This window comes from Notamacropus eugenii, chromosome 1, assembly GCF_028372415.1.
Source record: "Notamacropus eugenii isolate mMacEug1 chromosome 1, mMacEug1.pri_v2, whole genome shotgun sequence".
Classification (NCBI taxonomy): Eukaryota; Metazoa; Chordata; class Mammalia; order Diprotodontia; family Macropodidae; genus Notamacropus; species Notamacropus eugenii.
The window spans coordinates 58,075,136-58,089,782 of NC_092872.1; the positions used below are offsets into that span (position 1 = coordinate 58,075,136).

A 14,647-nucleotide genomic window follows, 5' to 3' on the forward strand; every position below is an offset into this window, starting at 1 on the left:
GACAGAGTGTCTTGTTCATGGAACAGTAAGGAGGCCAACAGCACTGGATCAAAGAGTATGTGGCAGAGATTAAGGTATAAAAAGACTGGAAAACGTATTAGACTGGACAACGTATAAGAAGACTAGAAAAAGTCTTGAAGCAGCCACAGTGATTTGGGACTTCTTCATGTCCTAGGAAGCTCATTTTTTAGGATGATCTCATCATTCTCTAAGATCTCATCAGCCGTGATACTGCAACTCATCACCACCTTCTGATTTTCTGACTGGAGGGTGGGGTCATGTATACCAAACCTCTATTTAAAGTGAGAGTTCAGCTCAAACATCTCTTCATTAGTCACCTGGCCACACTTTCTTTGGGACTTTACCATGCCCCAGACTCAGGTAGCTTTTCCCCCTCCCCCTTCCCCATTTTTCAGCTTCCTTTTGTGTTCTGTCTTTCCTGTTAGATTGCAAACTCCTTGAGGGTAGGGAATGTCTTTTTTTGTGTGTGTCTTTGTTCTCCCTCCTCTCCCACCTTTGCACAGGACAGTGTCTGGAAGAGAACTGCTTAATAAATGTTACTGAGGAGGCTAAGTTATAAAGGGCTTTGAATGCAAAAGAGAGGATTTTGCATTTGCTTTTGGAGGTGATAGGGAGTTTGTTGAATAAGGGTGACACACAGTGGGACCTACCCTTTATGTGGCAGGTGAAGGAAAAATGAAGGGTAGATTGGAATATTTGAGGCAGGCAGACCCATCAGCAGACACTGCTCCAGTCAAGGAGGGAGACAGTGAGAACCTGCACTAGAGCGATGGCAGTGTTAGAGGAGAGAAGAGAGCAACATTCAAGAGAAAGGCCTTGCCTACAGATGGGAGATGGGGGGAGTTCTCGTGGGGGGAGACGGCGGTGAGAGGTTGTGAGCTTCGGTTGTGAGCCAAAGGGACAAAGAAGGCTATAACATCACTCTGAATGGTAATAGGCAAGTTAGGAGGGGGGAAGTTTTAGGGAAAAAGTAATGAGTTCCATTTTGGACATGTTGACAATAAGATGTCGACTGGAAATTTATTCTGAGATGTCAGAAAGGCAGCCAGAAATGTGAGACTGGAGGTCAGCAGAGATATTGGGGGAGGAGAGGTATATCTGAGTACCATCAGCACAGGGGATAATAACCTAGATCCATGGGAGATGATGAAGTCACCAAGTTAAGTAGTATAGCGAGATAAGAGGGCCCAGGATAGAACTCTGAAGGACATCTAAGTGAGAGGGCATGATGTGGAAGAGGATCCAACAAAAGAAACAGAGAAGGAACAGTTAGATAAGTAGGAGGAGAAGGAAGAAGGAATGGTGTCCCAAAGACTCGGAGGTTCTTCTAATAGCTTCCAAACAATGCCATCACATAATCTTCCTGAAAATTACCCTATTTAAAAACCTTTAACAGTTCCTAAAATGCCTACAGAATAAGGTACATGTAAAGTCTATCAATCTCAAATTCAAGGACTCCACGATCTGGTCCTAAACTACCTTTCCAGCTCTATTATCACTGAACTCTGTTCCAGTTGATATGGACCACTGATCATGCTCTAAACATGAAGCAAGTGTAATCACTTCTGAACCCTTGCTCATATCATGCTCTGTACCTGAAACAGTCACTCACATATGGCTAGTTAACAAAATAAAACCCAAATTTCAAATTTTACCTTAAATGTAGTGATGATATGTTCATGCTAGTATCTTACACTCTGAAAGAACTTAATTTGTACCGCTCATATGACACAATATATACTGCATTATATTTTGTGTCTTATCTTTTCCATTAGATTTAACCTGAGGGGCAGGGAGCATATCCTGTGCAATGCTATATACCATAAAGCATTTACATATAACCCGAGTTTAAAAAACACTTGTAGGTTGCATGGATAACAAGAGTAGCAGCTGACCAGTAAACAGTGAATGGGTAGTTAATGAAGGACTGTTATCATAAGCAGAAAAAATGATCTAAGTCAAAATGAAAGGCAAATGGACTACTATTAAAGTGCCTCAATAATCCTGCCTATTTGCCCACAGGAATTATTTGCAAACAACAGTCAACAGGCTTTGATGATTACATCTATTTGCTCCTCTCCTCACTGCAGCTCAAACGTCAGCACCTTATGCCTGATGACCATTAACAGACCTCTCTACTTCCAGGCTCCCTCTATTCTCCCTTTCACTCGCCACGCAGTGGACAAAATTACACTTAAAGCAGTTTGGATCATGTTATTCTCTTGCTCAAAAACTTTCTGAGTACCTACTACTAAATTCAGCCCAACATCTGCTAAGGTCAGTAACAACTGAGTTGGAGACGGCCAGAATCGAACCTTAAGATGACACGGTATTTACCTCTGTGGTTTCACTAGCTGCAGTACTTTCTTCTTTTTTTCTTTCTTCTTCTTCCTGTTCAAGTTCCTTAATGCTTTCTTCCAAAACATTAGGCCAAAAATCACCTTCAAAATATGGCAGCTCCTTGGCACTTGTAAGCCTATCCTCTGTTGCTTGTTTGAAAATGTCCTAAAGAGTGAAGTACAAGATCATAATGTGGTCTCCACTACAAAACTATTCTATTTGCAATGCAGTGATCAATATTCAGATAGTATTTATTGATGATCATAAATAATGTTTTAATGAGATAAGATATTTTATGTATACCGGACAACAATGTAATTGTTGCCCCACCGATGGTGTACAAACTACAGAAATTGTATGAGAAGCAATTTCCCATCAAAAATTTTAATCTGATATATTTTCTTGTAAAATCAAATGAAAATCTGAATAAATATATTTATATAATGCTTAATAACTTACTCTAAATGAAATACACTTATGCTTCTCTTCAAACATATTACATTTATCAAACTTTATTTCTTATCATTCATTAGACTGCAACCTCTTTGAAGGAAATAGACATATGACAAAGGCACTGTGATGTAGTGCCAAAAAGCCCCCCTGCTGGGAGTCAGACTACTACCAGTGGAATTCCAGCATCAACCACTTTACTTGGTAAATGACTCCAGGCAAGCCCCTTTAGCCTTACTAAGTATTAGCTTTCCTCATCTTCAAAATGCTGTAAGCAAAGTGCTTCTCATACTATAAAGAATCAGATAAACGTATGCTGTTGTTGTTATATTATCTAGCATAATGTGTTACATATTATACTCATCCACATTATAGACATTATATAAAATTTCCTAAATGAATGAAAATAGCGAAGTGAGGACAGCACATGTAATACATGAGAATAAGCTATAAAAAGAAATGTAATTTAACACTAAGTACCTTGTAGTCATGAATGATGCGCTCAGCAAAGGCCTTGTCCAGCATCTTTTTGTACCATTCCTGTAGTCGTTTAGGTTTAGGGATTTTTTGATCAGGAGGGTGGCAATGAAAAATGTAATCATCTCCTTCACTTGGGGGACAGGCCCAGATATGTCCCGTGACATACCTGTAGGATACACAGACTCATCAACAGAACTGGAGTAATCCATTTAGGACTATAAAAACTCTAACCTGTGCATATCAAAGCAGTTCATAGTTTCCGTCAAGGGGGAGGAATTCAGAGTAAATTTATAATAAGTTCTGTCCATGAAATTCCCAGCTCCTAATTTATAACTGGGTATACCAATCCTAGGTTTAGAGGAGTGAGATACTGTTGCAGAAAAAAAGTATAAAAATAAGAAACAGGGAAGAGACTGCTAAGAGAACTTAAATATACTACACTAAAGGATCTATGGGTTATAAAATGCATATGATTTCAGTGTTTAGTAAAAACGGTTCAAAGGAGGATAGAGGACATACTCTGGAGAGAAAAATTTAGCGTTTAGCCCTATCAAAATAAGAAATTACCCTCTCCCCTCAACGAAAAAAAAAATCCACTCAAAATTGTAAAAAAAAACAAACCCCAGCATAATGGAAATTACGTAAAAATGAAAATGAAGATTGCTTTCTTTTCTATACTTCTTTCAGATGAAACTCACCCCAGTTTCTTCACATATTCCAGATATCCAATTAGGATTTCATGATAAACAGCTGTCCGAAGGCAACGGGGTCGGAAGAAATGAATACTATCCAGATATGATATGTAGACACGCCTGGGAGAAAGTGATTAACTTAAATTCAAGGTTTGCCTCAAAATTTTTGTCAGCACCCGCACTGGGGCCAAAGTTGGAAATGCTGAAATTCTTGTTACTTTATACAGTTGTCATTATTTGCTAATAAAAAAACAAGGATCAACATCATACAGTGTAACTAAATTGAAAGAAGCAAAAAATAATGCAATTTTCCCAACAGATAAGTGATAAAAGGATAAGAACAAAGTTTCAGAAGATGTGTAAACAACACATCAAAGTGTTCCACATCAATGAAAAGAGAAACACAAAATGAGCAAAAACATGGAAAAACAAAATTAGTCAATATTAGAGGGATGTGTGCGTGTGTATAATGTTGGGAGTGCTATAAGCCAGTCCAACTACTCTAGAAAGCAAACTGTGACTATGTGAGAATTGTCACTAAACTGCTCATATCCTCTGATCCACTGATGTGACTACAGGACATATACTACCTCCAAGGAAATCGTTAACAGAAACAAGATACTCAGAGGATCATTATTTGGAATAGCAAAAATCAGAACAAAAAATGGGCAACCTTCAAGTAAGAAGTAGCACAATAAATTATGGTATATGAACACTGAAATATTACTCTGCTTATGAAAAATGCTATACACTTCCAGAGAAATGAAATTATGAAGTCTGAATGCAGACTAAAGTATACAATTTGACTTAATTTTTTTCATGATTTATTAATTTTTTGGTTTGTGTTTTCCTTCACATTTTTAATATGGAAACATGTTTTGCATGACTGCATGTATAACCTTTCAAAAATAGCTTACCATCTTTAGGAAGAGAGAGAGGAAGACAGGGGACAGAGGGAGAGAAGTTGGAATTCAAAATTTTACAACACAAAATGTTAAAAACTGTTTTGACATCTAGTTGGGAAAAATAAAATATTATTCAAAATAAAAATGACACATATGCAGCCCACGGGAAGGCTTACATGAAGTGAAGAAAGCAGAATCCAAAGAACAATACAAATAAACAGTGCTAAAAAATAACACTAGAAAGTAGCTACACTTCAGATCAACAGCAGTGAACAGCCCTTGCGATGGCGAAAGGGGGTGACTTGTGCCTTCTGTGCCTGTCGGCGTTTGGGCTTGTTTTTTTAAACTAGTACATATGCATGTATGTTATTCATCGTCTTGATGTCGCAGTCGCCCTCTGAGAACCAAGGACAGACACAACGACAACAATCTATCCTTTAAAAATGAGCGACATCAGTTCCTATAACCAGCTGAACTCACTCTTACAACAAGTTAAAGAAAGGTGTTAAAAGTAAAACAAACCATCACTTTCTGTTTTTTAACCATCCTCCCTATGTTTACAAGTGTCATAATGAAGATATTTAGAATGGCAATGGCAGTAGGCACAAACATTAGCAGATTTATAAGCTATCTTTAAAACTTCCCATTACAGTTCTTATTTGCCCACAGCCTGATTTCATTAAACTCTGGTTCCATTTCTTCCAATTCTGTCCTGATAGGCATTACTCTGATCTTGAGCAGTTGCTACATCAGTCTATCAGAATGTAACCAAAGAAATGCCAAGAATAGAAATGAAAGACTACCTTGTGTTGGGAGGGGGGCAATCAGAGCCATATTCCTGCACATGCATTCCAAAGAAGCATACATCCACGCCATCGATTTCTTCAAAAGCAAAGAGCGCTTTGGTTCGATAAGGAAAAGATTCAGACATTTCACCAGAATCCACAAACCTGTAAGTCACATCTAACTTTAGAATTCTGACATTGAATGTGATTGTCTCCACTTAAAACTTTACAAATATACTCTAAAATTTAGCTAAAACACTGAGGTATAAGAACTTCAGGGGTTGAACTAAAAGTCTTACATGACAAAATTTAAACACTTTTCCAAAAACAGTACATGAAAAAAATTACTCAAAAATAACCCATCCAGGGTTGTTGGACAAGGGGAAAACTCAAGAAAACTGAGGTGTTGTTTCTTTTTTAATAGTGCCAGTCTATGCAAACTAAACAAACCTTGATTTCATTCCAGGCTTGACTTCTACTGTTTTATCTGAACTGGCAACCACTCTGACAAAAACTTCGCCAGCTTCAGGATGATTCTGACGCCGTAAAAATTTGTTAACTCTGTCTTCAAGATGGTTTCCTAATCGGGTAGTCTGTAGTCCTAGAGAGAGGAAAAAAACAAAAACAGGCAAGAGATATTAATTAGGAAGGGCTAAACAAAATATTTTTGTTTTTTAAAAGAATATCACTCTTGAAAACAGCAAACAAAAACACACTGAGATCTAAGAACTAATTAATCTCCTCCATGAATGAGTTTGATTAGAAGATTATTTTCATCACCCTGGTACAACAGAAGCTTGACATGATACAGTATCCCGGAGAATGGATTCCTGTCTGTTATTATAGTTTACTACCATTCATAGGGAATTTTAGTTGTACAGTGATGATCAAAAGTCATTTTTAACAAGGGGGAGTGAGAGACAGAAAGTAAACTTTGAGCTCTCTATTCCACGGAGCTACAGTCAAAGGGGTCACAAAGAGTTGAACATGACTAAACCACTCAACACCATCACCTTGATAAGGCAGGCAACGTACTAAGCACTAGAAAAAGCCTACGTGTCTATCTGACACAACTCCAAGAATTTGACATGAAGGTGGAGACAGGATTACTTGACTGTAGACCCAGCTAGGTGGCACAGTGGAACAGTTTGAACAGTTCCAGGCCTGGAATCAGGAACACTCATCTTCCTGAGTTCAAATCCAGCCTCAAGACATATACTAGCTGTGTGACTCTCAGCAAATCACTTATTCCTGTTGGCCTCAGTTTCTTCATCTACAAAACGAGCTGGAGAAAGACATGGCAAACCAGTCCAGTATCTTTGTGTCAAGAAAACCCAAAAAAGATTCATGAAGAGTCAGATACATTCGAAAAACATTCAAACAACAAGGAATAGAGAATTGAGTGGTACAATGCTAACAGTTCTCCTTGAGGAAATAATGATAATTTATGCTTGTTCATATATGAGGTTATTTTAACTGTTTAAAGAGAACTATTGTATTAAGTACCCCATGAATGAGGAGTTTAAATTGTATACCATTACTTTACATAAGTAAACTAAGGGTCTGAGAAGCAAAATGACTGGCCCATGATTAAACATCTGTTAAGAATCAGGGCTAGAACTTACTCAGATCTTTTGACTCTAATGCCAGAGTTCTTTTAAGCATCCCAGATTAGCCCATCAAATACTAACTGATCAGTTATGCTTCCACCATAGCATACAAAATTGTAAAGAAAAATGGTGCATATTTAATGTAAAGGAAATGAGCTGACCAAGGAAATCTTATAGGACAATCCGAGAGAAATTCACTAGTTCTTGAATGCTATAATTAGAAAAATAACACACACACATTTGATTATTTAACAGAAATGACACTGGCATATGAAATCTGGCTCCAAAGCCACACTATTTCAAAGTGTGGTTTTGTTTTTTTTCTTACCTTGAGCTAAAAGACAAATTAATATAACTTCAGTAGTATTAAGGAAAAGCTTTTTTCTTGGAAATCTACTCTTTCCATCAGTGTTGTGTTATTGTGACAAGAAGTTTAAGAAATACAGACAGAAAAACTCACAGAGATCAAGAAACTTCTGATAAGCTTAGGATAAAATTTCTTCACCATATTTCAGCATTAAAAAAATTAAGGAAATAAACAGGTCAGATGGTTGTATCTTAATAAATAAAAAAATTAATCCTTATTTAATTTTAACCTATTCTTAAAATCAGGGAACACAGTGAAACAGAATTCATGTCCTATGTTACAACTATACAAGAAGTACAATTCTAAATAACTATTTCATTTATATCCTATATTTAGCATTTCCTACTTTCTACACCTTCATGTGATATATATGTCACTGTAGATACACCATAGGCTGAAAAAGGTCTTGAAATGCCATCTACTCTACCTTGGAATTAAGCCAAGGCTATAGGAGTTTTGGACACCAGTTGTATAAATTCTACTACCAAGTGAGGAAGACATGCTTAATAAGGGATCCTGGGAACATGGCACAGGCAAATATTTTCCCTTGTAAAAATAAAACCATACATAGGTGTATCAAGCCTAATTTTATTAGCTATTCACCCACAATATTGAGCAGAAAAACATTACTGGGGTCAGGTGCTTTAACAACAACATTAATTGTGCAAACCCAGGATGGCAATGGGAAGCACAATGAAGCTATGGGAAAATAATGGAAAAGTACTGGATTGTATAACAGCTAGCCCTCTGACTGTAGATTTTTTGTAAATTATCGCAGAGCTCTGTGTTATTCTGGTAGGGTTTGGCTATATCCAGTATTAATGATGTTTCTGTGAATACTCTACATCATATACCTGTGTCTACTTTCAAATGCTAAATGGAATGAGCTTCTTCTCCCCTGAAGCGCATGTTGCAAAATATTGAGAGAAAGAAAAATAGAGACTGACTTCTACAGCTTAATTTAACTTGTTCAAGGTTTTACAATCTTTACTTTTATCAATTGAATCCTGCACCAAAAAGCAGGAATTTTTTATAACAACTCTGTCTAAATTTAAGTATCATACTGTAGGTCTTGAATGCTCTCCCAAGAAACTACAGACACTTTTCCTAACCACTTTCATATACTGTGAAAATTATCCACATTTAAATAAAGCTAAAAATTTTATTTTTCGTGTATATAACTATATACATCGCTCATAAAAAAAAGTCAACGAGAAGCAAGGATGGACAGGTAGGAGAACCAAACACTAGGCCAAAATATAAGCTGAGACATTTGCACAAACATAACTCACTACCTTCTCTAATCAGAAACTAGACTAAGCAATAATTAATTTTCCTAACTAGTTCTACTTTTAGCACTGGGACCAGACTGGTAGTGCAAAAAATTAGGCTGTGGTCAAATAGACATTTTTAGTATAACATAGTCTCATCTAAGGTTATCAAGTTACTCAAGAAGCATCACCAGTTTGAATTGAAGGTAAGTAATGCTGTCCACAACATCAAGTCAAATATGAAACCCCAAAAGAAATTAAGATTTTTTTTCCTCATTCCTTTTTGGTTATCACTTTTTGAATAGTACATAAGAGTAACTAGACAGCCAAAATCCAAGAATGTCTGCTGATATACAGCTATTTTTTCAGAATTAGTTGGCCTGTAAGTGGTGGTTCTGTTTAGAAGTTTACCAGCTGGCCTGTTAGAATGAGTCATGACACCAATAGTTACCAGAAGTGGGATCCTGGACAAATCATGTCATTTGACTTCTGGGTACTTACTTCCTTTTCATAATCTTTTAGATAAAAACAATTAGACTTACATGTTCCCCTCCTAGGAGTATTGCAAGTATCAAATTAAAGCATATTGACAGTAATGTGCTTCATAAAAGAATCTCTCCTCACTAGCTGCTGTCCTGTTGCCTACAAATATACTTAGTATTTCCACATCCTTAAAAAAAAAAACAAAAAAAAACCTTCATTTTGACCATGTCATTGCCTCAAACTTCCATCCTTGCCAAACCTCAAGAAAGCAGTTTATGCTAATTGCCATGACTGCCTTACTTCCCACTCCTCAATCACATGAAACCTTTCTGATCACTAGGCTGAAACTGCTTTCTTGAAGTTACCAACATCCTCCCATTCACTAAGTCTAGTTTAGGCATTTTCTCAAGTCTTCATTATTTCTGACCTTCCTCAGCTTTCTGGACACTGCCTGTCCTAACTCTCCTTTACATCTCTGACTACTTCTCAAGTCTCTTTTGCTAGTCATAATCCTTTCAGTTAGGTTTGATCCTGGACCATATTTCTGCCATATCTTTCTCTCTAAGTGTTCTCAATGGTTTCCATATATTCAATTATGATCTCTATGCAGATGCACCACCCCTCCTCCAACTGTACATTTGGCCCTAATTTCTCTCTCCTGAGCTACTATACTTTTTCACCATCGGCCATGTGACTGTCCCTAATCTGCTGGGTGGGTGTCAAATGGCTGAGTAGATTCATTATCTCTACAACACTAGTTGTTATCTCCCTATACCTACCTCTTTCTCCAAATTTTCATTTTTGTTAAGGTAATCACTATCCATCTAGTCACACCTTGGAGTTATCCATGATTCACTTCTCCCCCTTGCATCAATATACAATCAGTGGTCAAGTCTAGTGGATTCTAACTTCATAATGTTTTTTCTATTCATTCTCTCTTCTCAACTTACTGGCCACCATGCTAATTTAGTCTCAAATGACCTTTTGCTTAGATTACACCACTTGTCCTCTAATTGATGTTTCTGCTTTCAGAATCTTCTGCTTCTCTCCAATCTATCATTTACACAGCTGCGAAAATTATCTTATACAGGTTTGCTACATACTCCATTGTTTGGAACTCAAAGCCCTGAACAATCTGGCACCAGTCTACCTTTTCAGGCTTATGTCACAACTTCATTCACTTAACACTCGCTATTGCACCAAACTAGCCTCTGTGACCATTCCAGAACAGAGCATTATATCTCTTACATCTGTGAATTTGCACAGAGGCTATTTTCCACACCTAGCACATGCTCTCTTTCCCTATTTTGACTCTTAGAATTTTCAGCTTCTGGAAAGATTCAGACCAAGTACAATTGTTCTTAATCCCACAAGGTATTACTGCCATCTCCTAATATCAAATTATTTTGTATTTACAAATTTGTATGCTTTAATAGGTTCTCTGAGGACAAAAATCATTTGTTTATTCTGTTGTATCTTAAGTTCCTAGAAAAGTACTCTGGACATGGTAGGCACTTAATCACTGTTTAATTGAATTAAAAGTAGAGCCTTTAAAGCTAGGGACTAAAGCAGTTAAAAAAAACCATGAACAGTGGTCTACCAACATTTCAACTGGTTTTAACAAGGTTCCAAATAAGTCAAAGTAATAGTAAGGTTGAATAGGCACCGAAAAAAAAAATCAAATGGCCCTCTTTTCCCTCTCTCTTATCCTTTTTCCTCCCTTCTCTTTCTTTCCAATCCTATTCTTGTCCTTTAAACTTTAGCCACAATAGTGAAAAAAATATTTTCCTATCATGGTTACTAAGCTACTTTATATTCTTCATTGTAAAAAAGGGAATTAACTGTGTTTTCTATTTCTGTATAAAAAACAAATTAGCTTACTTACTATACATAGAATGTCAACATAAACTTCAGAGGCAGTGAGGGAAATTTTAAAAAAACAAAAAACAAAACAAAACCTTTAATTTGGAATCAGGGACCTTGGTTCAAACTTTATGGTTGTCACTTTTATGAACTTGTGCAAGTAAATTCAACTGTCTATGTCTCAGCTATCTTCTCAGCAAATTGAAATAGTTAGACCATGTAGCTACTAAGGTTGCTTCTAATTTGAAATCTATGATCCCAAGATCCAGGTAATACAACAGATTTGTGAAACAGAATTAAGTGCTTTCATATGTACTTAGCTCTAATCTGTCTTGATCTCCAGTAGTATATAAAAAACCAGTTTTAGCCAATTTTCACTCATCTTCCTTATTAGAAAGAAGCAGTTACATAAATAACTCAACATAGTAGGCAATGAAAAACTCATTTATATAACATGTCTTGAAAGTGTTGGTATAGTTTGGAGTTTTACTTCAGTTGATGCAGTTAGAAAAACTGCATCAAGGCTTTTGGGACCCATTGCATTTAGTTTTAGAACATAATCGTAGCCCACCTCTTCTGAGATTTACCCTCCTGTTCCTTTTTTGCTCAAACTGATATTAAAATTACTTCCATTTCTTGAGCATACACTGAAATGTATATTAGTTCACAAGGCAAACTCAGTATGAGATCAAAAATTTGGTGATAACTGAACATACACAGATTCAAGGCTATCAACATCTAAAGAATATACTAAGCTATTTTTCAGCCACATAAAGGACACCTGTTGCTCTTTTAGTGCTGACAACATTGCCATTACAATAAATGGTGAAGCTAAAGGAACTACTGAAAGAAGTATAACAAACACCAGCTCCATGAAGTGACAGTAGAAAAGGTCTCACAACATACTAACGAAAAAGATGCTACAAATTGAAACTGAGTGGCTATAGTTACAATCAAATAAAACCAAATTCTCCAACTGATGGTTAAATAACTACTGTAGAAAAGAAGTAATATGCTAAGTCCAATTGTTGATTTGAAGGTGCTGGCCATTTAGAAATGTTAGCAATTTGAACTGGGAAGATAAAAGAAAAAAGTCCAGGTAATCTAATCCAGGGTTTCTATGTTTTATTATGAAAAAGATTAAGTTATTAAAAAAGAACCTTATCAACTGCTTTAAATTATACAAGATTTAGCACAAATGATTTTTTAATTCCCATACACATTAAGTCTACACTTAGATTTGCAATAGATCTTAGCAATCATCTGTCCAAGATTCTCACTTTATAGATAAAGGAACTAACAGTTGGATAAGTTCAGTGATTTAACTAAGGTTACACAGTTGATCTGTGGCTGAACCAGGTCTAAAATCCAGGAACATGGGCCAGCTGTTTTTCTACTACATGGTACTATCCCCAGCCCCCATATTCTACATTTAGTATTAATGAAATTTTAGTAAGATGCCAAATAATTCATAATACAGATAAGAAAATAAAAATTGCTTGCAATTTTGCCCTTTCTTAAAGACATGTTCTAAAAAACCAATTTAAGTTTTATTTACATAATGTTAAATTTCCATTTTCTAGTGTCTTAATCACAGAATAAAAAACTCCTTACATTCACATGGTGCTTAAAGTATTGCTAAAAAGTTTTCTCATAATGCTTGCAGGCAGTTAATACAATAATTATCTTTCTTTCTATTTTACAGGTGAAGAAACTTAGAAGCTGTAAGAGATTAGGTGATTTGTCCATGAGGACATGGACACTAAGCAGATGAAAGACAACTTGAACTCAGAATTCCTGACTCCAGATCCAGCACCACTGTGCCCAGCAGAACATTTTCCATCGCAGGCACATCTGTTGAATGAATGTCTCTTATCCCAAAAAGCATGAAAACACATGATATTCTGTCTCATAATAGAAAGATAATGACTGAAGAATGTCAGGATTTGGTTATTTGCTTTTTTGGCTACCTTAAATGGGCTCTTCTTACAGAAGCCCTCCTAGTCAAAAATTCATTCTCAATCAGAACTTTCTATATAGTCATGTAAAGATATAATAAATGACCAACCTAAAAAGGCAAGGTAAAGTGTAACTATGGAAAAGCACAGCAATAAAAATGCTTAACTACAAAGAGTACTGTAACCTTTTGAAAGAGAACTAACTTTGGTTATGCTCAGAATTAAAAAAAAAAAAAAGCATTCAAGAAGATGCATAACAGAACAATGGAAAAACTAGGCAGCAATAGTGCTGTGCCGAAACAATTTTTAATAGACATAAATTAGAAAAGAACAAAAAAAAATTTCCACAAACTTACTCTTAGCACTGAATTTGTTTTCTTTGCGAGTTCTACCAGTTTTCTTTAAGCAATTGTCACAGACAAAGCTGTAAATAAAATCAATGATAGGTATAATTAGCAATAGATTTACAGAGTGCAGCATTTATTCGTCCAAGCAACAAACTACAAAGTATTTCCTTGTCTACACATATCTATGTATATTTCTTGACCACTGAAAATCAACATCAAAAACTCTTCAAGTTAATTCTTGTGGTTACTACAAAAGTAAGTTGTGAACTGTGAGGGCTTTCCACCTTTAACAAATTCTACATGGGATAAACACAAAGAAAATAAAATTTAGAACAAGTTATAAAGTCTTCATCGCTGACATCAGAAACAGGCTCTACTTTCAGTTTGACTTTCCTATCAGAATTCAGGTCCCAGAAAGGAATGACTTACCCTGAAGGCCAAATAATATCATAGTGCAGAACACAAATCTGATGCATCTTCCGGCCACATTCCTTACAATCAACAAAGCTGGAACAAACAGAAAACAAATATTCTCGCAAGCAGAACCAGGCGACTGTGGCTACTTTAATACCCTTACATTGAGTTTATACGTGTTCTCTTGTTTACTTATAAGACTGTGACGATTTACATATTTTTCATACTTCTTGCATAATTAATATTTATCAATGAGGTGACATATTTTGGACTAGGCCCTTAAAATACTTTTTATATTTCTAATATTTCATGGGTTAGAAAATGAGTAGAAATAATAAGTTTAGTTTCTTTTTCTTCAGCAAAGCAACACATATGTGGAAAGAAGAGTTACCCAAAAAGAACATAAAAATGAATATGATTTTCAGGATCTTGTTTTTAGAATGTTTTCAAGACCAATATATAAGCAGCTTCCCCAAAATTAAAATGATTAATAAAACACTACAAAGGAATTGTACCCTAAGGTTATCTATAAGAAAAAAGTACCAAATCCAAGGATTGTAGATAAGGGAGTCCAGAAAATGGGTAAAAAAAAAAAAAAAAATTTCCAAAAAAGATGAAAAATGTAACCACAAGTAATATTATAGAAGAAATCATACCATAA

At 35.8% G+C, this 14,647-nt stretch overlaps 1 protein-coding gene across 4 annotated transcripts in view; it reads right to left on the bottom strand.

The window, feature by feature from the left end:
* Positions 1-14,647, bottom strand: part of CREBBP (CREB binding protein) — a 170,751-nt gene that overhangs the window by 7,437 nt on the left and 148,667 nt on the right. For all 4 annotated transcript variants that reach the window (XM_072603295.1, XM_072603278.1, XM_072603285.1 and 1 more), the window contains exons 22-28: positions 14,002-14,079; positions 13,582-13,649; positions 6,124-6,274; positions 5,692-5,838; positions 3,990-4,103; positions 3,292-3,457; positions 2,359-2,526 (exon numbers count right to left, since the gene is read on the bottom strand). In XM_072603295.1, the coding sequence (XP_072459396.1) occupies positions 2,359-2,526; positions 3,292-3,457; positions 3,990-4,103; positions 5,692-5,838; positions 6,124-6,274; positions 13,582-13,649; positions 14,002-14,079 (892 nt within the window). The remainder of the gene's footprint in view (positions 1-2,358; positions 2,527-3,291; positions 3,458-3,989; positions 4,104-5,691; positions 5,839-6,123; positions 6,275-13,581; positions 13,650-14,001; positions 14,080-14,647) is intronic.